Source organism: Urocampus carinirostris, chromosome 17 (assembly GCF_059441175.1).
Source record: "Urocampus carinirostris isolate Australia breed hairy pipefish chromosome 17, RoL_Ucar_1.0, whole genome shotgun sequence".
Lineage (NCBI taxonomy): Eukaryota > Metazoa > Chordata > Actinopteri > Syngnathiformes > Syngnathidae > Urocampus > Urocampus carinirostris.
This window is the reverse complement of record NC_142365.1, coordinates 474605-498559: the sequence shown is the minus strand read 5'-3', so window position 1 is coordinate 498559 and position 23955 is coordinate 474605. Positions and strand designations below refer to the sequence as shown.

The following is a 23955-nucleotide window of genomic DNA, read 5'->3' as shown; positions in this document are numbered from 1 at the left end:
AACTGGTTAACACACAAAGACTGACAACTCACTCCCTCATTCCCACCTAGGGACAATTTGGAGCGGCCAATCCATCTGAAATGCATGTCTTTGGAATGTGGGAGGAAACCGGAGTGCTGGGAGGAAACCCACGCAAGCCACGGGGAGAACATACAAACTCCGCACAGGAAATCTGGTAGCTGGATTTGAACCCACACAGGAGGTTCCCAAGACCTTAAAACTGTGCCTGCACACGCGCTAAGAATCCAGACTGGTTCATAAAATCAAGATATTGTATTTTGGCCACACGAGGTGGAAAAGCAAGTGTAAATTGGAACGCTCGGCCATCAACTTCCACGAGGCGGAGGGACCTACAGCACTGTGCATACAAACGTTACCCATAAAAGAATAAAGCCGGTATTCTTAGCAGCGTTCTTACGTCGTACACGGAGTCCTTCCCGGGGGAGGAGAGGGTGGCCGATTCGGTGGGCGAGTGGGAGGGCTGCACCACATCCGGTAAGTTGGTGTATCCGTTGTGGCTCCGCTTCTCGGGCGTCTTTCACAAATAAAAACAATCGCGCTTATTTTCATCATGGTCGATGGCGGACAAATCATCACATCGCTACACAGCATCATCTCCAAACGGAAGAGCAGCTTCAGCGACAGACTGCTGTCACAGTCTGAGGAGATCATTTTTTCCTCATGCCATGAGGCTCTTGAACTCCACCCGACAGAGTAAAAGCCCACATGAAACCCCACCCCCACATTTGCATATGACCCTATTTAGTTTTCGTAGCACCATTTAAATAATCTATAGCAACACGTTATATTGGGAATTTTTGTATTCTATATCTTTATTATATTATATTATTTTTCAACACAAGGATACTGCTGGAATTGTCAATTTCCCTACGGGACGAATAAAGTATTTATCTATCTATTTATCATCATGTTTTATTTTAAACATGAGAAGGAAAGGGATGCAGATTTCTGTCACAGAGTTCATACACCTTTCTCAGGGCCGAATTCAAGCACTTTTAAGGATTTTCAGAGAAAATTTGCCAATTTCTCCAGTACTATTAAGAGAAAAAATTATATATATATTTTACAGTGTCACAAATTTGTCTGTGTTTTACATATGCAATTTTGAATCTTGCGTGTGCATTTGTCAAAACATATGATTTTTAGATCTTCAGTAATTCGCCATTGTACTCGTTTTTGGGGACAAATCTCTCATTATAGATGTTGTGTAAAAATTTACCACTGGGAAACAATACCTTAATTTTTTACATAGCCCATAATAAATGTCCATAATTATTATGTAATCTTTGCACTAATACACAATAAATCATTTCATAGTTGGAATAGAATAGAATAAACCTTTATTGTCATTGTTACAAAATGGGTTGAACAACAAAATTGGGCAAAGTTCCCTGTTTAGGTGTGGCATGTAGCTAACAGTTAATAATTGTTGAGCTAGTCTTCGCGAAATACTTTTCATATGCCCGGGGGAGCCGACTCCCCATTTTGAAGAGTTAGATCTCTGTTTTTTGCATATTTAGCAGCTATCATCGGGGCAGGTTAGGGAGGACTTTGTGTATTGGCTGGGCTTGACTGTAGATGTACTCGACTGTGATTGGCTGGTCTATGCGAGGGCGGGCGTTCGCACAAGTCAATGTGTCCGCCAAAACAAGTTGCCAAATACGGCAACAGATAGTATTTGAACAACTACTTACATTGCAAAAAAAAAATCATTAATTAAACCGGACTAAAAGAAAAGTCGAATGAGCGCAAAGGAATGGTGATAATCATTTGGTGCTCCGTGGATTGTTATCGGGTCTGGTAAGAGACGAAGGCGGCGTTGAGAGAGAAGGCAATAGCGGCACCGCAGGTCTGACCTACTGCGGCTCAGCTCACAAGCTACCCCTGCTCAGCCTGTATCTCACCAACGCCAGATCCATTACCCGTGGAATGAATGACCTAGAGCTACAATCAGAACGGTTGTATTTTGACCATCATGGAGACCTGGCTCATTTCGACGATACTTGATGCTAGCGCGCAGGTAGCCAGCCGCGCTCTCCATCGCTTTCCTTCACGGATATATTGAAAAGCATGAATTCAATCACATTTCTATGTTTTTATTTGTAGATCTGTTACTTTGTTACAGTCGTGTATTCTCAGCCTGTAAGGACGTCATTTCGAGGTAAGTTTGACCCTTCGGGGCTTTTACGAAGGGATGTCATTACTTTGCAGATTTTCACTTTTTGCGGGGGGTTCTGGTCCCCATTCACCGCAATGAGATTATTGTAGTCGACTGGTGTTATGGATTGTGGCCACAGGAGTGCGGTTCACTTTTAAATTGCCCGAAAAGCAAAAAAAAAAAAAAAAAAAAGCTGGCATTCCCCTAATCGCAGCGATATGTGATCAGGGATAATAGATTGCAGAATTTGTTTCAACCTGCACCGAGGCCGCTAAGTAGGAAGGATTACGGGATTGTTTTGTTTTTGGATACGCGAGGCTCACCCTTTGCACCAACATGGTCTGATCGCCGTAGCCTCCGGCTTCCTCCCCTTCGGCCTCCTCGCCCTCATCTTCGTGAACCACCATGGTGTTGACCGAATCGGTGTCTGCGTCCCTGTGACTGAAGTCAAATCAATGATTGACCGATTAACGGGGACAACAAAATGGCTAGCGATCGAGTGAACCCCGAGCAGCATAAAAAGCAAAAATTGAAAACATATTTCCGCATCCCTTATTACCGGTCGGTGGGGCTCTCGTCCTCTTCCAATCCATCCCCGTTTTCGCTCTCCTCACTACTCTCGCTGCTCTCCGAGGAGGAGGAGTAATCGTTGGCCTTGACGGGGGGCCTGGGCTGTTCCTCCGCACGCTCCTTGGCATAGAGGCCGTGATCCTGCAGCGTCAATGGCACGTCAATGCATAGAAAAATAGCTCGCTGCGTTGTGATACTCAACATCAGGGGTCGCCAACCGTTTTGAAGCTGAGGTACTACTTTCTCCACTAACTTAGCTAACCTGCATTGGCTCCCTGTTAGCATTAGATGTGATTTTAATGTTCTGTTGGTAGTATACAAAATCATGCACGGATTTTCTCCCTCATATCTTTCAGATTTATGAAATGATCTGCATTTTATATAGCGCTTTTCAAGTCAATGACTTCCCAAAGCGCTTTACAATGTGCTCCACATTTCCCAATAGCGGCCTTGCAGCCATGTAAGGCGCTCACCTGCTTATTGGGGGTATGAGGGGTTCAGTGTCTTACCCAAGGACACTTCCACATGTAACACGGACGAGCCGGGATTCGAACTGGGATCCCTCGATCCCAAGACGAGCGCTCTACCTCCTGAGCTACTGCCGCCCCAAAAAAGGCTTTACACTGTTCACGCATTTAATTTCCCCCTATGTTCCGGTCCTGAGCCTTCGCTCTGAAAACGCTGGTTTACTCGTGATCCCAAGAGCCAAGAAGAGATCCGCAGGATCAAGAGCGTTCTCCATCTGGGCCCTGGTGCTGTGGAATGCTCTTCCCCCTGAGATTCGATCTAGTCAAATCTGGGCTTAAAACACATTTTTATTCTATAGCATATGAATCACCTAGATTTTATGTTGACAAGATCTGTGTATTATTTGCCCTCATGTAGGAATAAGTGATTTGCGTATAAAAATTATAGGCCAATTTTAAATTGAATTTTAGAATATAAAAGTCATGTATTTGAATACACTGTTCACGCTAATGATTTCTTATCCCAGTTAGGGGGCGGCAGTAGCTCAGGAGGTAGAGCGATCGTTTTAGGATTAAGGGATCCCAGTTCGAATCCCGGCTTGTCCGTGTTACATGTCGAAGTGTCCTTGGGTAAGACATTGAACCCCCAATTACCCCCAATAAGCAGGTTAGCGCCTTACATGGCTGCACAGATCACGGCCGCTATTGGGAAATGTGAAGCACAATGTAAAGCGCTTTGGGAAGTCATTGACTTGAAAAGCGCTCTTGAAATGCAGATCATTTCATTTCAGTTAGGAATCACATTTCCTAGAAAATTACAATGACCCGAGCTATTTTCAGAACCAATCTGTGGGCTACTCAGGCACAGCGTTGGTGTCCATTTTTAGTCAATTTAGCCAGAATTGTTTTGAAGAAGAATTAGTACCAGTCTACCCAGTGTACCCAGTCTAGAAATAACCTAAAGGATTTTATACATTTGACTATAATGGATTTTATACGATTGACTCATAATGCAATGAAGATTTTCACTGAGTGGGCTTTAGTTCAATGTACAAGGTCAAGGCAGGCGGTTCGAAATGCATAATATTTTGTCTTGGGAATTTTGATAACAGAACTCGTGGAGGCGATGTTGTTTTGGGAAGCCAGACATTAAGGCGCTGTGTTGTGAGAACGATGGGCGCAAACAATTCCTCGGCACGCCCATGGGAGGAGCCAAGACGCCATCATGCGGGGAGACGTGGGCCAATAAGAGAAAACTAAAAGACTTCAGAAGAAGGCTTCCCACAGACGCCAACGTCACAACTTCTTCAGTCCTCTCCGATGAAATACACTTATTTCTTCTGTTAGGGAAAATAAATCCGCCCGTGTGTGGAAATGTCGGCTTCCTGGTCATCTTTCTCTCTCAAGAAACGAGCGTGCATAAATTGGTGGATGAATGTAGGTTGCGTTTGGTTAATGGAGTCAGATAACTCATTTGAACAATTTGGTAAACGCTACATTTTGATAGTTTAATTCCCAACAAACCCCCACCCGAAACTAAAAATAATCTGGAAATATTCCCAAAATGTTCTCTTGATTGTGCAGTGGTTGGCGAGAAAGCTACGAAGAACATTTAGCTAGCCCGATACCACACAACCCAAATCATTGTTTTGGGGATTGTGGCTAGCTCGCTGAAGAATTTTTCTAGCTAGCCACAACTGCAGCTAAAATAAATGACTGCATATAATTGCCTCTGTGCTGATTTTTAAGCTTATCTAAGATTGAAAGTAACTAGCCAGCTAGAAAGTTGGCTTCCATTTTCGATTTATAACCATTCTCCTAAGAGATCTGGGATGGAAATCTATGGGCTAGTCAGGTGTTCTTCGGGGGGCTACCTGGTGCACCACGTTGATGACCCCTGCTGTAAACGAACCACGAGTGATTAGCATATGATGGCATAAAATGACAATAGCATTATGACATTAGCAGTACGTTTTGCACGATGACATCACAACATTTAGAAATGATAAATGTCTTTATGGGAGAGACCAAGCATGCGTCGGATGTTCATCTTAACGAGTAAATGCAGATGAATAACACAGAAGACATCCGCCCATTCGTACGTCATACCAACCTCTCCTATTGCTCTCTTGTAACTCTAAAACGGATGTCACGTCAACACAGATTTGGAAAGAAGGGAAAGCGTGATAAGGGACGAGTCAAAAGGCAATATTTAAGTTGTCCGTCAGACATCACAGTACCGTAAATTCCAGACTACAGAGCGTATCGGATTAAAAGCTGCATGCTGAAATTTAACAACGAAACTCCATTTTGTCCTCGAACAGTTTTAGGCCGCATGCTTAAACAGCCATAAAAATGAACTCATTCGCGTCCATTTCATACGTATATGCGTCATGTGTTTTTGGATCATGTGATGGGAGTTTACAAAAATGAGCACATATTTACTACTGCGGGAAAAAAATGCAAGCCCTATAATTCTAGGCAACCATACTATGGAGAATAGAAGATTGAACCACAGACGGGACTTTTTGTGTTGTTGTCATTGGTGGTTTCTGCGGCAATAGACCGATCCTGGATTACATTTAGCCATGTTTATTTTTATGCTATCATTTCAATACTCCCCCGAAAATTGCATAAAACTGTGTTAAGAATTTCATTTGCTTACCAATGTGTCTATCAACATTTGAATCAGTCACTATTGGCTAACGATTTTTGAAGCAAAATTTGTCAGGTCCGTTTTTTAAATACAAGCATTCAAAGGCTATGGCATGCTAAGGACCGGGAAAGAAGCTTGCAATTGGCTGAGATTGGTGTCGATCAAAAGGTCAGAGGCTAGCGACCATATTGGAAATCATCTGACGAGTCTGTTTATTTTTAAGTTTTCGGGTATCTAGTTTCAGACTGATCATGATGTTTCTGTGACGAGTACAAATTTGGACCACAACTTTGTTTATCAACGGAAATGAAGGGGTTCAAATGCGGCAGCAAAGTTGAGGCTTGTAGTCCGTAATTTACGGTACGTGTTAATGAGCAGCGCTCTATAAAAATCAAAGATATGCACATATTTTGAATCGTATTCCTAGTTGTAAAAACTCCTTGCTGTACAAGTCGCCCATGACACATCACTTACAGCAGGGCGCCCAGGGCGAGAAGAGGTGCGAGACTCCCCCGGCTTCTGACGACTATCGTGAGATAGAATGGGGGAATCCATTTTGGAAGAGCCTGTAAACGCAAGTGCTCCATGTAGTCGGATGGATGGCGTTTCCTTTCGGGACAGAAAGACTCACTGAGGATGCGATGCCTCTCCAAGGAGCCCGTCTGTGGCAGATTATGGATGATGCCCATGCCATCTCCTCTCTCCCAGCGATCGTTCCGGCTGAGGTCCGGATTACTGCGCAGAGGATATCGGCCGAGTCAGATCGCTATCAAACCCTGCAAAAGCTTTTTGTGCAATTAGAACCGTACACAGGGTAGGATATCCGGATCAAACTGTTCCATTTTATTCCTGCAGTCCAAATGATTAAAATTAGATCGTTTAGTAAAAATTTTCACTGCACAACTGCTATTTAAGGTCCACAAAAACATAGTGCCAGAAAACATCCAAAAATGATTCATTCGGAAAGAGGGAAATTATAACTTAAATTCATAATCCCAAAGGTGAGAACCACCAGGAAAAGTATGTGTGTGTCTGTGTGCGGAGTCAAACATTGGAACAATTTACAAGACCAGATCAAACCATGTCCAACGATTCACTTCTTCAGATTTAAATACAAAAAACATCACTGGCGGAATACAGAGATGAAGAAAAAGGGTATGAGTGATACTAGAGATACTAGAGATTGGAAATACTGCATTTACAACTCATTTTCTCCTATTATTATATCATAACTGTTATAATTGCTATTGTTGTTATTATCATTGGTGTCACAATGATATTTAGTGACTAGTAGCATTATAACGTTAAGAGATGGGTACTTCGATGATTAGAGAGTTTTTTTTTATATTAGACACAAAAGAGGAGCTATCTGTAAAATGTAAATAATAGGGAAGATGAAAGAGTAGGGAAAATAAGAGTCTGCTTCTTACTACCCCTTTTCGAACGTTATGTCACATTATATTGGTGTTGAGTTATTGTTTTTGTCCAGTTTTTATTTTAATGTTCGAAATGAAGTTTTCCTTCATTCATTCATTTAAAAAAAACAATAGTATGTGCCATCCATAATAATATCATTTTACACGACTCCAAACCTTATAATTGAGAACATTTTTCATACCAGTGCTAGTAATTGACTCTTACAGTTAAAATAAAAGAAGAAAAACACATTCAGCAAAGAAGGTACCTTGCTCTGACGGGGTGCCGAATGCCAGAAGTCAGATTTGTGTTGAGAGCTGTGGCGATGGAGGCCGTTCTCTGCGGAATCTGAGGATCAGGATTTATTCATGATATCATGAAAACAAGCACAGTGTATTTGTTCATTACTCAACCCAAAACATTTAGGATTTCCTTCTTTGCAAACGTTTGAAATACCATCCACTTTTATAGCCATGATACCTTGGGTGGGAGTTCCACATCTGGCAAGCGGATCCAAGGCCCGCGGTCCTCTCGGATTTGGTGCGCCAGCGGCGCGGGAGTCTCCGACGTGGGGTCGGAGTTCTGACGGACTAGGTCCCTGGAGTGCATAGGTCGGGGTGTGGGGGCTAGGGAGGGGTCCTGGGTAGGGAAGGCGGACATGGTCTTAGTAGGCTGGTCGCAAAGAGACTGCGAGCGTGGGACGGGGGCGGCGTAAGGTTTTAATGGCACCAGATGCGCCATCTGGAACTTTAAGGTGGCAGCAGAAGACCAAGGTGGATGTAGTTAGACCCAGAAAATAAGTGCAAGCCCAGTAGAAGGAAAAAAAAAGAGGAAAATGTTTGCGTTAAAAGCTGCAAAGTGAAAACTTTTAGTGCAAGTTCCAGAGAAGAAACCAAACAATTGCTTCCACCCACCTTGCCCTGTCCCCCTTGAGGTTCAACCGGCCTCTGCATCGGGGGGGTCTGAGCAGACTGGGCCCCTCCAGACTGGCTAATTGAGTCTGACCGGGACTGTATGGCCGTGTCGGAGACGGTGGTACAGATTTTGGGAGAGCCCTGTCGGTTGAGCTTACTTCGCTCCTCCACCTGAAGAAAGGATCAAAGTCGAGACTGAAGCAAGTGCCTTAGAGCAGGTTTATGCTAGTTTCTATGGGTTTTACCTCTCGAGCCCAGGACGGTTTGTTGTTGGGCTCCAAGTTCTTGTTGTAATGATAGAGTTGGGGCTTCTTTTCCTGCTGCTGTTGCTGCTGCAGGGACACCAAGTAAGCGTGCTCCTGCTGAAGTTGCCTCTGCAGTCGCTCCGACTGCCGCTGCTCCTCTAGCTGCTTACGTTTATATTCCTGAACCAAGGATCACACTGCGGTCAGCGATTCTGCCAGAAACGACCGAGAACACTAACAAAGACGGTGGCAATTTACGTATTCTTCCGGCCTGACAGAAAATACACAGAATTGTTAATAGCTGGTTTTGTCACACTTCAGATTGGTCAAAAATCCAAAACAAGTAATACCAGTGTCTGAAACTCATGACAAAAAGTAAGCGGACACCAGGGCAGGCAACTTTTCAGAGTTTTTTCACAACTTGACGACTAATCGCAGTATTAAGGATTGATAATCAGAATATGTAACAGAACAACACTTTAAAATTAAGTTATTATAAATCTACTTATAACATTCATTGGAATGTTTTCCATCGGCCATCAGTATGTACCTGTATTGACTCTTCTTCATTCATGCAATGTTTGCTACAAGCCACGTGAACTCCTCTTTCCACGATGCTTTTAATGCATGTTTACGTTTTGTAGCATCATTAATTTTGTTAGCTTCTTTTGAATATTTTTTGGGGGGCTAAGGTTTTGGCTTGATTCCTAAGCACTTCTCCATTTTTCTTGTGTTCTTTGTGCGTCTACTTTGGAAAGCGATATGCGAATACGCAACCTTATAACGCTCGGGAAAGTCTGGAAGCACAAAGATATTGATGCAGGCTTCTGATCGGCTGCCGGGTATGCAAATTACCAAACGAACCAAAATTTCCAAAGCGAATGAAGATTTTAAAATTGGAATATAGCAAACGTTTTTATTGAAAAAAAAATTAAAAAATCTTTCATTTTTGGTCTTTCTTGAAAAAGTTGTCAATCACCTGGGCAGAAACGTTTTGTAAGTTGTACGCCTGACGTAAAAGATGTACGTCCCGGGCGTCCGGGCACACCTTATTTCAGACACTGATATGACCCATTTTTTTAATTGTTTAGGTTGCTTGGAACTGCATTCTGTCATAATCTGTGGTCTGTGCAGCCCTTTGAGACTGTCCCTTCTCAAGGTTTCTTCATTTACCTCATGTTGAGGTTTTTGAGTTTTTCCTTGCCCTCATGTAAGTTTGAGATCAGGGGATGGTGTCATAATAATCTGTGGTCCTTGCAGCCCTTTGAGACTCTTTGTGATTAAGGGCATCACAAATAAACAGGACTTGACTTGAAGGTGCACCTAGTAGTCCAGTGTGCCTTGCATGGAGAACTTGTGGAATCCCTCATACAAAATCTGTTCTCATTTTTATTCGTTTACTGACATTGCGCAATTATTATAACTTATGCCAGTCTCTAGACACTAGATTTTCATTGTTTTTCTGCCTTTTGTCCTGAAAGTATTTTCTCTTTTTTCCTTCTTTAAAGTCTTACATATTTACCCTGGCTGGAGTGCGTACAATGTTTGACAATGATGACAATAAAGACAAAATTTGATACTTGATTATTCATGATAAGTTGCACAACTGATGATGTTACTTGTATTTGCTTTTGCCTAGGATTCAGTACCAGTGATTATAGATACCAGTTATTGCTGTTGATTTTACCTATGAACCTGCATTAATATGCCGTATTTTCCGCACTATAAGGCGCACCTAAAAGCCTTTCTTTTTTTCAAAAGCTGACCATGCGCCTTATAATACAGTGCGCCTTCTATATGGATCAATATTAAGTCGCAAAGTCTCGCAACTAAGGCAAGCAGCCGCCGACTCGATTTTCCCCCGGAGGCCAAGTCGTCCGCGGTGTATGCAGGGATTTATGTACCGGCGTTTCATTTCCTAACCAATGTGTCAATCATCATTTGAATCAGTCACTATTGGCTAAAGTTATTTGGAGGTAAAGGGGGCGGATCCTTTTTTATCATTTACTGGCTCGCATAGGCTAAAGGGGCAAAATAAAGCCCGCAATTGGCCGAAAAAGATGAACGTGAATCACACGTTGGGTTGCACTACGGCATAGAGAAAACATTTTTTCTGTATTTGTAAATATTTGACTCTCCTGGATTTACTACACTCACGGTTGTAAGAAGACCATGGTTACGTATCATTATTGAACGTGATTGCTGCAAGAGAACTTAGGTGAGCTATGCAGCTTTCTATTTTCCCGGTATCTTGTTTTAGAACAATCTTGATGTTTCTGTGATGAGTCCAATTTGAAACTCAATTCAATTCAAAGTGTTTATTGTCATATGCACAGTAAAGAACCCCGTTTCCCTGCATAATCAAATTCTTACTTTGCTGTCCACACAGTTGCCAGCAGAAAATAAAATGGAAACTAAGAAATGTTTGTTTGGTGACATTGTACGGACACCGCATCTGCACGTGTCTACGACACGTATTTGCTTCTTTGCCTGCTTTGGGAATGTTAAGGGGGTAATAAGTTGGACTGAACTATCTGACGGTTTTGTCCACATTCCCATTGTAGCGCCTTATCATCCGGTGCGCCTTATGTATGGACAATATAGGACCAAAAACTATTTTTTGGGGGTGCGGCCTATAACCTGGTGCGCCTTACAGTGCGGAAAATACGGTACTAATTCATCCTCAATATTTAAACCCTTCACCTGGAGAAAAAGAAGCATCTAACGTGCAAGTTTAGACGTATTTTCGAGCAGATCTTACAAGTGCAAGCGATTGTGGAACATCCAAGTGGGTGAGGACATTCGTCCCAAACATGATCATCCATCAGCAAGGGCTATTTACCATAAGCAGCGCTTGTTCCTGAAGCAGCTGTTGCTGTAGGATTTCGAGCTGCCGCTGTTCTTCTTCTAACTTATGTCTTATAAACTCCTGAGGAGAGGCGAGATGGGGACAGGGAGGCCAGGAATAAAGGTGCGAAAAAAGAGAAAAAAAAAGATGAGAGGAGGGGGAGTGGACGTAATCACAGAACAGTTATGAAACCTCGATTCGAGCGGACAACACTTGAACACGGGAACATGTAGCAAAATCGAAGCCTGCGTTCGCTTTCAGATCGGCTCAGAAAACCCGATCGAGGCAAAAGATTGATTAACATCGCTCGGAAATAAACAAAGCATGTTGTGCTACTGATGAAGACAGTTTCAGCCGGGAGACAGAACAAAAAAAAAAAAAAAAAAAAGAGACATGGAGATCTCACCCACAGAAAACTCATCTCTGAATAAATACACTAATTTGAACCCTTGCTGCTATGGCAACAGACTGGTGGATTTTCCCCGGTCGCGCTGTGTTGCGGTTTGACACGCCCACGCTTCACCCCCATTGGTCGAGTGAAGTGGCTCTCCCCCGCGGTTGGTTACCTGCTCTCTTTCAGCCAACCTTCTATCGTCCTCCCGTCTCATATCGTCGAGTCTCCGATGGGGACCTTTTTCTTGCTGCCTCACCATCTCTCTCTCCTTTCTCTGTTGCTGGGAGAGAGGAGGGGTTGACGGGGAGGAGAGGAATGAGCACAGGGGCAACATTTGCACGGGGGGATTTAGGACGGGGAGCCGGCCGAGGGGTATAACCGCCCACCGTTTTGCCGCAGAGTAGGGGAAGGCACTAAAAAGGGAATGGACGATAGGAACCGCTACACAAACATACACCGTCGTCAGAAACCAAGAAATCTAAGGAGCGGCTAGTCTTTCACGAGAGCCGACGCCACGTCCACGAATTACCTCTTCGAGTCGCCGACGCTGCTCTTTTTGCTCCTCGATGCGCTTCTGCCGATCACGCAGCAGTTGCCGCTTGTGTTCCTCGGGGTCCCGGCGCTGGGCGGCCAACTGGGCCTGCTGCCTCTTGTGAGCCTCCGAACGCTCCTTGTTCTCTTGTTGGAGACGCTGGAAGTCCCGGCGCAAGGTGGACTCTCCGGGCACGTTGAGGATGGAGCTAGGTCGTCGATATTAAAAAGGCGGGATGTCATTTTAAGACGGCCATGTCAAACCTACGGCCCAAAAAGAGGCCAGTCTGCAGGTAATTTCTATCAAAAGTTTCCAAATAAATCCTCCCAATGGAAAGCGTAAATGTATAAAAGAGCTGTACAACAATGAAGAAATTAGAGAGTAATCAACACAGCCCGAGAGATCATTGGCTGCTCTCTGCCCAGTCTGAAGGCCGTGGCACAATGCACTTCACACTTACCCATTCAAACACACGCACACATTTAACACGGAGGACCTGAGGAATCAAACCTTTTGGACCAAAGATGAGAGCTCTACCTCCCGAGCTACCGTCTCTACATTGCTAGCTTGCGTTACCATAACAGAGCAATCAACATTATAAATGACACTTCTGACCCTTCTATTCTATCAATTATATTCCTTTGAGAAAACAATAAATTCGTGATTTCGTATATAAAGTGGTATTAAATTCATGTCACTGTATATAAAGTAGGCTTAAACGTATTTGCTTGAGGTATGTATTTTCTAATCAGTTTGATGTTCCCTTTTGGCGTCTAAGTCTCCCTGTCTTTATTTTAAAGTGTTGGTATTTTCCAGAAGAGGGGGGGTGATCTTTTCTCTTTTGTCTTGTAATCTCAATAAAACACAAAGGCAGGCTGGGGGAAAGTCAGAAGGAGTGTGCCCAGCGAGACGGTCCTTCTCCAACTGCTGTTATAAAAAACTAAACAAGTCTTTGCCTGAATTTCCTTCTACAGTTAGACAATAATTTTTTTTTGGGCTCTCTCACACTTCAGTGGTCGTTTTAGACCCAACACTGTATTGTGTTGTGCAACTGAAAATGAGTGTTAAATCGCAAAAGGAAGGATAAAGACTCCGGAGACTCATTGTGACCCAACCGCACCATTCTTCTCACGAAGCAAGATGGCGAACATTTGTTAGCTCTTAGTAAGCCCATTATTGTCAAATAAATGGAGAATTCTCAACCTATGGGTATTTCCAAAACTCCACATCGGTGATAGATCATGTAGTTTTGCTTAATTCACAAATTAAATAATAAAGACTGTCCCTCTAAATCATTGTTTAAGGCTTTGACAGTACCTATACATAAGAATCAATTTCGACTAATGTGGAGCAATATTTTGTTCCAAAACACTCTTGACGATCACACGAGAAAATAAGTGACAATGATTTTCTTTAAGTACACGCCGCTAAAGTCACAAAAGAACCTCGGGAAGCAGAAAGAAAGCCGTTACCTCGACTCTCGGTCATCGCTTCGGTTTTCGTCGTCTTCATCGCTTCCGCTGTATTCGTATTCCGTTTCCTCTGCGTTATCAATCAGAGTCGGGGTCAAACACGTTCTATACGGAGTCAACGCGCGGATTTTCGGCTTATCTCCCGACCTTTCTCCCCCCTTTTTTTGCGGGTGCGGTCAATGTGGTCCTTGAGCTGAATGCGGACCTGCCGCTCGGTCGGCTGGTCCCTGATGAAGGAGTGCTTGAGGAGCTGCTCCGTGGATGGTCGGCTGGGATAGGTCTTCACCAGGCAGGCCTCGATGAAGTCGAAAAATTTCTTGGACCTGCGAGAGGGGCGTGTTGTGAGACATGAGATATTTGGAGCCCGTTATCAAATCTCGTCTCACTGGGAAATGTCAACGTGTTAATAAAACAGGACCATGTGTCAAAATACTCTCAGTTAAGCAGACCCCCCAAAACTCCTTGAAAAGTGTATATGTCCACAACATATAAATAAATCGTGTACCCAACAACGATTATCATTGTATTGTTTAAATAATCATCAATTATATAACGGCAATAAAGATAAAAATAAATAAAAAATAATCCATTTACGGTCATGTAAGCAGACATTCATACACTATTTTTGTATTTCACAATAATTTCCTTCTTTGACAAAGTCATCTTTTTTTTTTATCCCTTACTTTTTGGGGCCAATATTAAAAAGGCAATAAAACCCACTAGATCACAAAAAAAAGAGATGTGGTCCCTCTCAAACACATTTGGGACGGCCACCATTGACTGAACAGAAAGAAAAGATCAGGCAAGGGGTGAGCATGAGGACATATATATACATGTTGTGGGCCCCTTAAAAGTAATCAGCGGGCTGCAAATGACCCCCAGCCTATAGTGTGGACACCCCCTTTGACCATGGGCAAATTTCTAGAACATTTAAACATTTGAAGAATATACTTCGTCCGAAGACAATACAGTGGCTTGCGAAACGATTTGGCCCCCATGAACTTTGTGACTTTTTGCCACATTTCAGACTTCAAAATATAAAACTGTCATTTCTTGTGAAGCATCAACAATACGTGGGATACAATCATGAAGCGGAACACACTTTAATGGATATTTTCAACTTTTTTAACAAATAAAATACGAAAAAGTGGGTGTGCAGAATGATTCATCCCCATTGAGTTCATACTTTGTAGCGCCACCTTTTGCTGCGATGACAGCTGCAAGTCGCTTGAGGTATGTCTCTATCTGTTTTGCACATGGAGAAACTGATATTTTGGCCCATTCCTCCCTGCAAGACAGCTCAAGCTCAGTGAAGTTGGATGGAAAGCGTTTGTGAACAGCAGTTTTCAGTTCTTCCCACAGATTCTCAATTGGATGATTTTTTCTTTGCTAAAAAAGTTGAAAATATCCAAGAAAGTGTGTTCCACTTCATGATTGTGTCCCACTTATTGTTGATGCTTCACAAGAAATGGCAGTTTTATATCTTGAAGTCTGAAATGGGACAAAAGGTCGCAAAGTTCAAGGGGGCCAAATAGTTTCGCAAGCCACTGTATATATTTATACTGTGTGTGTAGGGGTTTCCGAAATATGCCATTGCACTAATTGATCTACTTGCAGAGATATTGTATTTCGCAATTACATAACTCCTGTTTTTATGACCAATAATCTTGAAGTCATCCAAAATTGGTATTTAGCATTTAAATCTATCCAAAAGTAAAAAGTCAACATCTAACAATACAGTATTGTCATGCATGCATGGACTTGCTCCCCTATAGCTTTCAGATTTAATTTCCCCTATGTTCCAATCCGGAGCCTTCGTTCTGAAAATGCTGATCCACTTGTGATCCCAAGAGCCGAGAAGAAATCCGCAGGTTCAAGCGTTCTCCATCCGGGCCCCGGTGCTGTGGAACGCTCTGCCTTCTGAGATTTGATCTACAATCTCAGTGGAAATGTTTCAATCTAAGCTTAAAACACACTTCTACTCTATAGCATATGAACAACCTATATTTTATGTTGATAATATGTGTAATATTTGCCCTCATGTAGGTTTTAGATGAAGGGATGATGTCATAATAGTCTGTGGTTTGCAATAATCTGTGGTCTGTGAAGCCATTTGAGACTCTTTGTGATTAAGGGCGTCCCAAATAAACAAGACTTGACTCGAGGTTTTTGAGTCTTTCCCTTGCCCTCATGTCGGTTTTAGATCAGGGGATGGTGTCATAATAGTCTGTGGATTGCAATAATCTGTGGTCTGTGGAGCCCTTTGAGACTCCTTGTGATTAAGGGCCAAAGAAATAAACAGGACTTGACTTGACAGGACACTGAAGACTTGGACCACTTTGTAAACACAATTTGTGCATTTCACTCACCACTTTTTGGATTTGAGTTTAGGAGGAGGGTTCCTGGGGATGAGGAACAGGGCTCTCATCGGGTGCATGTCACATAACGCTAATGAAAGAAATAAAACGTGTTAGGCGTGTATTATTACGTCATTCCAAAACCGTCGTCGCTTATTCTGGAGCGTGAAATGAAAGGCGGCGGCAGAATTTCTCTCCAAAATGCAAAGGTGACTCGGTTCTTCATACATGGGCCCAGCTGGTGTTATCCAATCGTTCCCGTTGCCTCGGGCTTATTGTTATACGGAATGTAAGAACAAGGACCGTGAGTCATGCTGTTCCTAGCGTAGGTAGGCTGCTAAACCTGACTGGTTGGCTTTTAAGTTTCACAGTACACTCGATGGGCGATCGGGGTTTGGCTGCTTTCGGAAACCCGGTTGCTATGCGCTGGCAAAAGCTGAAGGGAAAGAGAAATGTTCATTTTTGGATTGAATGCTCCGGTGTGCGGCTTATATTCTATATAATTAAAGTTTCTTCACTATTTCCAAATATTTCACAAGGAACCCTGTTTGTGTTCATTAATAATAAATAAATAAATAGAGAGATGCAGAGAATTTTTGGCACCAAAACTGAGAAATGTAAGCAAAAAAACTGAGGTGGTGAAGCGAGCCCTGCAAAGCTGGCTTTCACTCGGGGGCAAGTTTGTGCATGCGGCTACTTATTTTTCACACCAGAAAGCAAGAGATGGAGAATAACGGAGTCGAACCGGGAGCAATGGCAAGCTTATATCGCCAAATCATTTTGTCTGAACTTCGTGCGTCACTCTGCTGTTACGTTTTTGGTCGCCGTTAGCGGGATTTTGGCTAATGGCTAATGTTAACATCAAATTCAGATTGGGTTTGGGGCTGGATGCAGGCTTTCGGTTCCCAGGCGGGCTTGATCAGCAAATGCATGTCAACTCAAACATTTTTTGGTATGTTTTTCACTATGATGCTTTATCATTCCGCTTACATTAGTATCGTTCCCAACAGATTAGAATCACAAATAACGAGGCTTCTAATCTAAACACATTTATTCACAAACAATAGGGAAAATTATTTTCATGCTTGACCTTGAATGTGTTTACTGGTCTATTTTAACAGTTGACTGAATGCAGTTTTACACCTGAACCAACTCACCACGCTATAAAAACTCAACACTGCCTTCCAGTGGTCAGAGAGAGCATTTGGTTTACATTTATTTTAAATCAAAAACATAAATGTTGATAGAAATGACTTTGGGACCTGCTTTTTTGTTTTGACGTACTCAGAAATGTACGGCGAGACGGATTACATCCTTCAATGGGCCGGAGCCAGCCCGCGGGCAGTATGTTTGACATACCTGGTTTACATTTAGTGTTATTTTTAAGAAATAATTATTATCTTTTTATTGATTTATCTTGCAGGAAATACAACAAACTAAATTCCGAATTAAAGGGTTAATGAAGTTCATGAGCAAAAAATGTGCATTTTTAAGCTAGCTATAAGGCTACCTATTTGGCTTTGTAGCTAGCTACCTTCCTAGCTTTTTAGCAATTTGGCAAGCTATATAGCTAGTCGTTTTACATTTTTTGCATGCTGTCGAGCTGCCATTTAACGTTTTCTTGCTAGTTTTCAAGCTAAATTTTGGGCTCCCTTCTTACTAGCTATCGAGCTTTGTGATTAGCTGTCTATATAGCGTTTTACTCAATTAGCTAGCTATCTAGAGCCCTCTTGGTTTTTTACCCTGTTTACCTTTCTAGCTAACTATCAAGCTAACTTTTTAGCATTTAGCAAGCCATCCAGTTTTGTTGCTATTTTAAAAATTCCTATCAAACTGGTTGCCCTTTGCGTGAATTATTAACTAAAGGTAGCGCTCAGCTTGAAAAAGGTTGAAAACCCCTGCAGTCAGGAATCCCACATCACATCGGTTTACATCATGTTCTGCATTCTGATTGGCTGAACAGAAGAAGACGATTTCTATTCTATAACCTGCTGAGCCAAATGCCGCACCATGTAGCTCCCTGGCGCTCTATCAAAAATGTTTGATAATGGAAAAATATTTGGTGTCTGTAGGACAGCTCCATGATGGCGGCAAAGTATCACGTAAAGAAAAGTAGATCCTGTCTTTAAACCAAGCAGCTGTGCAGAAATGACGAGTTTATTTTTAAAGAAGTTATTTGTAGAAAAAAATAAAATAAAAGGTAACATTACTTTTATTTGTCAATCAAATACTTGAGCCTTAACAGTGGGTTGCCCCTGAGTAATACATAAATAGCTAAATGAATAAAGGTTTCTTCTTCACGGGTTTTGACTATAGTGTACTATAGTTTTTGGAATGCAGCCCCTGCGAGGTATTACTGTTTAGAGAGATTTAAAAGCAGTTCATTTTTAAATAATTGTATTAACAAAACTGCAAAAAGTATTTAAAAATATGAATTGCCACACACATCGCCCTAATGTTTCCACTGTTATTGGCATTGTCTGAAATAACGTGTGCCTGAATGCTCGGGGCGTGAATCTTTTACGTCGGGCGGACAACTTACACAACGTCTCTGCCCGGGTGGCCGACAACTTTTTCAAGGAAAAAAAATAAAAAAAACATGTCTTATTTTTTTCCAAATTAAACATTTGCTTTATTCCGATTTCGAAATTTTTGTTCGGTTTGAAAATTTCAGTTCGCTTGGCAATTTGCATACTCGGCAGCCGATCAGAAGCCCGCATCGAATGACTTCGTGCTTCCGGACTTTCCCAAACGTTATAAGGTCGTGCGTTTGCATATCATTTTCCAAAGTAGACCCACAGAGAACACAAGAAAAGTGGAGAAGTGCTTAGGAATCAAGCCAAAACCTCAGCCCCAGAAGAAAGATTCAAAAGAAGCTCACAAAATGGATGACGCTACAAAACGTAAACGTCCATTAAAAGCATGGTGGAAAGAGGAGAGGCTTGTAGCAGACCACGCAACGGGAACATTGCATGAATGAAGATGAGTCAATACAGGTACATACGGATGGCAGATGGAAAACAGCCCATGTCATAGACATGCAATCAATGTTATAAGTAGATTTTGAATCAATTGAACTTTAAAGTGTTGTTATGTTATATATTGGTTAATACTTTGCAACAATGTTTTTTTTTGCGACGATTCGTCTTATTGTGTTTCAAGTTGTGAAAAATGGTGCAGGCAGTTTTATGGTTGGGCCCTGGTGTCCGCTACCTTTTTGTCAGGAGTTTCAGACACTGTTATTGGTCACTAAAGTCCAGTCAGCAAAAATGAGTCGGAGATGGGATATTTGTAACCAGATTGGTGATTTTTTTTCTACGGGCGATTTCTGGCGCTATCCGCGCAGCCCCCCAGACGCATCGTCAGCTCACGACGACACCGGTTCGACGACGGCGAGTCCGCCGAAGACGAGCGAACCGCATACGCGAGACTCGTTCGCGGAGATTTGGCAAAGGTGAGGCGCGTCATGCAAAGCGACGGAGGAGCGAGGCACTCACGGGGCGCTCCTTCCGCCATTTCGATGGCGGTGATGCCCAAGGACCAGATATCGCTCTGGAAAAGAAACGAGGACAGGCGTCAGCTTTCGGCTTCCGACCTTCAGGAAAGTACTCCGGGTGCGTTACCCTGTAGTCGTAGGTGGAGTCGGGGTTTTCGTCGCAGGCGATGACTTCGGGGGCCATCCAGTAAGGCGTACCGATGAAGGTGTTTCGACGCCCCACCGTCCTGTCTAACTGTGCGCTGACTCCAAAATCCACTGCGCGCACCGACAAAGATATCTTAGACGTGCGGCACCAATAGTGTATCGCTCCGATGATAAGTGAATAAATAGCTAGATGTAAATAAATGCATAGAGATAGAGAGATATAAAGATGTGTGTATATATATATATATATATATGTGTGTGTGTGTGTGTGTAGAGAGAGAGAGAGAGAGATATATAGAGGGACAGATTTATATATATATATATATATATATATATATATATATATATATATATATATATATATATATATATATAGATAGATGTCTAGATGTCTAGATAGATAGATAGAGAGATAGAGATAGAGAAAGATATATATATATATATATATATATATATATATATATATAGATAGATAGAGAGATAGAGATAGAGAAAGATATATATATATATATATATATATATATAAAGAGAGAGAGAGAGAGAGACAGAGGAACAGATATATATAGAGAGAGAGAGAGTCAGATATATAGACAGAGACAAAGACAGAGAGAATAGAGATATAGAGAGATTTAGAGAGAGAGATAAAGATAGAGAGAGATACTTCATTCATCCCCGTAGGGAAATTCACACTTCCAGCAGTATTCTTGTGTTGAAAAATAAAAAAATAAAATAAAAGACACAGAATACAATAATAGCCAATATAACATTTACATAGTGCTACGGAAAATACACACTGTAATAAAAATCTGGTCATATGCAAATGGGGGGGGGGGTGGCAGGTCATGTTCCATACTCCCCCGGGTGGCGTTAAAGAGCCTCACGGCATGAGGAAGAAATGATCTCCTCAGTCTGTCCGTGGAACAAGACTGAAGATGAATAGTTAGCCGAAAGAAACGATATCGATACAAGATGGGGGCAAAGCTTTTAGAGATTGAAGGTTTCGGGTTTTACTGTAGTACAGCTTGATTTTTTTGTAAAGCATACCGAGTTTGACCTCGGCGTTCTCCGTAAGCAGAACATTCTGGCCCTTGATGTCTCTGTGGATCACTTTGTGGGTGTGAAGGTGGGAAAGGCCCTGGACACACAGAGGAACAAAACATTGCTACGAGTGAGTCGGTTCATTCGAATTACCGGTGTCGATCAGGCGAGAGAAGCACAAGAGGAAAAAAGAGCTGCGACTTTAAAAATGCCCAGACCATGTCACTCATGCCAAGCACAACTTGTAAAGCAACTGTAGTAGTATTTATTTCTCTGCCTATATTTATCTCTTTCTTTCTTTCTTTTCTCTCTCTCTCTCACAACCCCTTTTTTTCCTAGCATGTGGGCCCCGACTAAAACGAGTTTGACACCCCTGATTTAAGTCATACTTTACCCTATTAAATGCGCAATGCTTGTACTCCAAAAAAATGGAAATGTGCATATTTTATCCAGGGTAAAACTTGCATATTTTCAGATATATTTAATTTATAGGCACAAAATAATTTGGACTCGATTCTCCCCGCTCTTACTAATGCTACCAGCCATGATGCTAGCCACTAAATACAATCTGCAAGATTAGCCGTTAATGTTATTGGCCTTGTTGACAACACTAGAAGCATTAGCTGCACTTATTCGAATCAGATCCAGCTCAGCAACGACTCATCTCAGCAGAATAAGCCTGGCTCTCAGACCAATAATAAGGGAGATGAAATTGGTGGTAAATGTTTCTCAACTGGTGGGTCGGGACCCAAAAGTGTCTCGCGTAACCGTTTTTAGTGGGTCAAGAGCAAAATAATGCCAACAAAAAAACAGGAAGGTCAATTACACCCCTAAATAGGCAAAAATGCCCTGCTCATTTTTTCCTTCCTGTTCAATCAATTTGCGCGCTTAAGAAGGAACACATCTCATTTTTTTGAGATTCGATTTGTTTTATTTCTCTTTTCTGACACATGGATTTTTAATATTTTGGGTATGAACTTCTTACCTGATGAGTACCTGATTATTTTAAAGCAGTTTTATATGCGATATAAACTTAAATGCGAGTATATACAGTACTTGAGGTGGTTTTGGTTTTGCTGGTCAGTTTTTTTTTCCACAAAAAAAGGTGAAAATATGATACTATCTCTGCTTAATACCGCACAATCCCTTCATTGGATACATTTGAGAAGTAGATTTTTTTTCTCGTTTGTTCTTTCCCGTTTGGGTCGCAGCTGTCATTAGGGTAGATTGGTGGCTCCTTAAGTCAGACCACTTGAAAATCACTCATTTATTTATGAGCCAATTTTTTTGAACTGAGAGATAAAGTTAAATGAATAATTGACCGACAGTATGTGTTAAAACATGATGATTGTGTATATAGTATATATAAAACAGACTCAAAGACAGTTTCATTCCCAGAGCCATAACCACCCTAAACACACACCGTAACGTAAAATGGTACTCATGTCTATGTTTCTTGCACAACGTTGACTGCACTATGTTTACTGCTCACCTTGCACAATGTTGACTATTTTTTTTTGCACTATGTTGGCTATTTTTGCACCAAATGCATATTAGCTCCCGTGTTATTTTCGATTGTTCTCAGTTATTTTCGATTGTTCTCAGCTTAGGGATGCTGCTGGAAAAGTGAATTTCCCTTCGGGGATGAATAAAGTATCTATCTATCTATCTATCTATCTATGTAACATCCTACATGCCGTCATTTCTTTGTGTAAATTATAACTATAACCTTATCCTCCTTGTTTTATAACCTCATTTTCTCTGTTCCTTATCTTCTTGGTTTCTTTACCTCACTGTGAATGTGTGAAACTGGAGTGTCATGCCCAATTTCATTGTTAACCCATTTTGTAACAATGACAATAAAGGTAGATTCTATTCTATTTTATATAGATGTATCAAAGGAAAATGTGACTATAGGACGCTCCGATGGTAATTCCTCACCCTCAGGATTTCTCTGCAGATGTACGCTATCCAGTCCTCCTTGAGACAGCTGCCCTTTGTGTTTTTCACCAAGTCGGTCACCGAACCGGCCCCGCAGAACTCCATCACCAACTGCAAACAGCAAAGAAGCCCCAAAATCGACTTAGCGATCCCTCAAGCAAACCCGAGGGAATCCATCGCGGACAGACCCAAAGCTGGTCGTCGTGTCCCGGCGGGCTCTTCTTGACGAAGGCGCCGTAATAGGTGGCTATGTTGCGGTGGTGGCTGTATTTCTTCAGCATGTTGATTTCAGCTTTGATCTCCTCCTCTTCCTCCTCCGTGACATCCATCACCTTGATGGCCGCGAGCTGGCCCGTCTTCACGTGGCGGCCCTGATTTCAAACGACGCCGCCGGACCGTAAGAAACTTCAAACATTTGTTGCATCGGTTCCGAGCAAAAGCCATTCAGTGGAACAAATAACCGTACAAGTCGTTCTTTTTTATCGGCTCGCTGCCAAAAACGATTTTACGCATCGGAGTGATGCTTACCCAGAATACAAGAGACTTCGTCGCAAAAACCAATGCCAAATGTACAAACCCTTATTATACTTCATTGACCAATAAAGTCTATCTTCACAAATAATATATACTGCAGCACTTCTCACCTTGTATACCTGCCCATAAGTCCCATTGCCGACCACCTCCACCAGCTCGAAGATTCCAGCAGGATCCTGCAGAAAGAAAACACAAGTTGGAATCCTCACATCAGTACAGCGTTCCTGGAGAACCATAGAAAGGTGCAACAACACCACCTAGAAAATCATCGGCCACTCTCTACCAACGTTCCCTGTCATTTTCCTTACGGGTCTGAGCGTTCACACAAAGTCGGTGAGCAACGCTTGAAACAACAGTGAGCAACAGCAATCCCAAGTGTGGCAACTAAATCATGATCAAACATGTCCAAAACTTGACATCAACTTACATTTTGCTGAGTTTCCGGCAATGCAAAATGATTTTTCTCTTTTGAATGAATTGACTCATGTATTATTGCAAAGGTTGTACGGCCTACAAACGTCGTTTTTTTCTTATAATTCTTTCACAAGATATCCATTTCTTTTTAGTTCCTGATGTATTTTGTCGCATAATATTAACATTTTTGGGGGCTTATTGAGTCGGTTGTAAGATAAAGACCTGTACTTAATCACATTTTTGAGTGGAAGTACAATGTTGGCAACAAGATTCACTTGATATCATTGGAAATTATTTGAATGCAACACAAACTTTTTCTTCCTTTTTCTGTGTTT

The 23955-nt window shown here is 42.0% G+C and overlaps 1 protein-coding gene across 2 annotated transcripts in view; it reads right to left on the bottom strand.

Moving 5' to 3' along the window:
* Positions 1–23955, bottom strand: part of mink1 (misshapen-like kinase 1) — a 50013-nt gene that overhangs the window by 15114 nt on the left and 10944 nt on the right. The window contains exons 2-23 of one of the 2 annotated variants that reach the window (XM_088321608.1): positions 23317–23382; positions 22861–23043; positions 22673–22783; positions 20738–20828; positions 19674–19804; positions 19548–19602; positions 16063–16141; positions 13841–14016; positions 13694–13763; positions 12219–12429; positions 11862–11969; positions 11290–11376; positions 8448–8627; positions 8203–8373; positions 7769–8035; positions 7557–7636; positions 6504–6607; positions 6347–6438; positions 5330–5353; positions 2739–2890; positions 2503–2620; positions 419–535 (exon numbers count right to left, since the gene is read on the bottom strand). In XM_088321608.1, coding sequence (XP_088177734.1) covers positions 419–535; positions 2503–2620; positions 2739–2890; positions 5330–5353; positions 6347–6438; positions 6504–6607; positions 7557–7636; positions 7769–8035; positions 8203–8373; positions 8448–8627; positions 11290–11376; positions 11862–11969; positions 12219–12429; positions 13694–13763; positions 13841–14016; positions 16063–16141; positions 19548–19602; positions 19674–19804; positions 20738–20828; positions 22673–22783; positions 22861–23043; positions 23317–23382 — 2673 coding nt within the window. The remainder of the gene's footprint in view (positions 1–418; positions 536–2502; positions 2621–2738; positions 2891–5329; positions 5354–6346; positions 6439–6503; positions 6608–7556; positions 7637–7768; positions 8036–8202; positions 8374–8447; positions 8628–11289; positions 11377–11861; positions 11970–12218; positions 12430–13693; positions 13764–13840; positions 14017–16062; positions 16142–19547; positions 19603–19673; positions 19805–20737; positions 20829–22672; positions 22784–22860; positions 23044–23316; positions 23383–23955) is intronic. The other variant, XM_088321609.1, reaches the window with a different exon arrangement.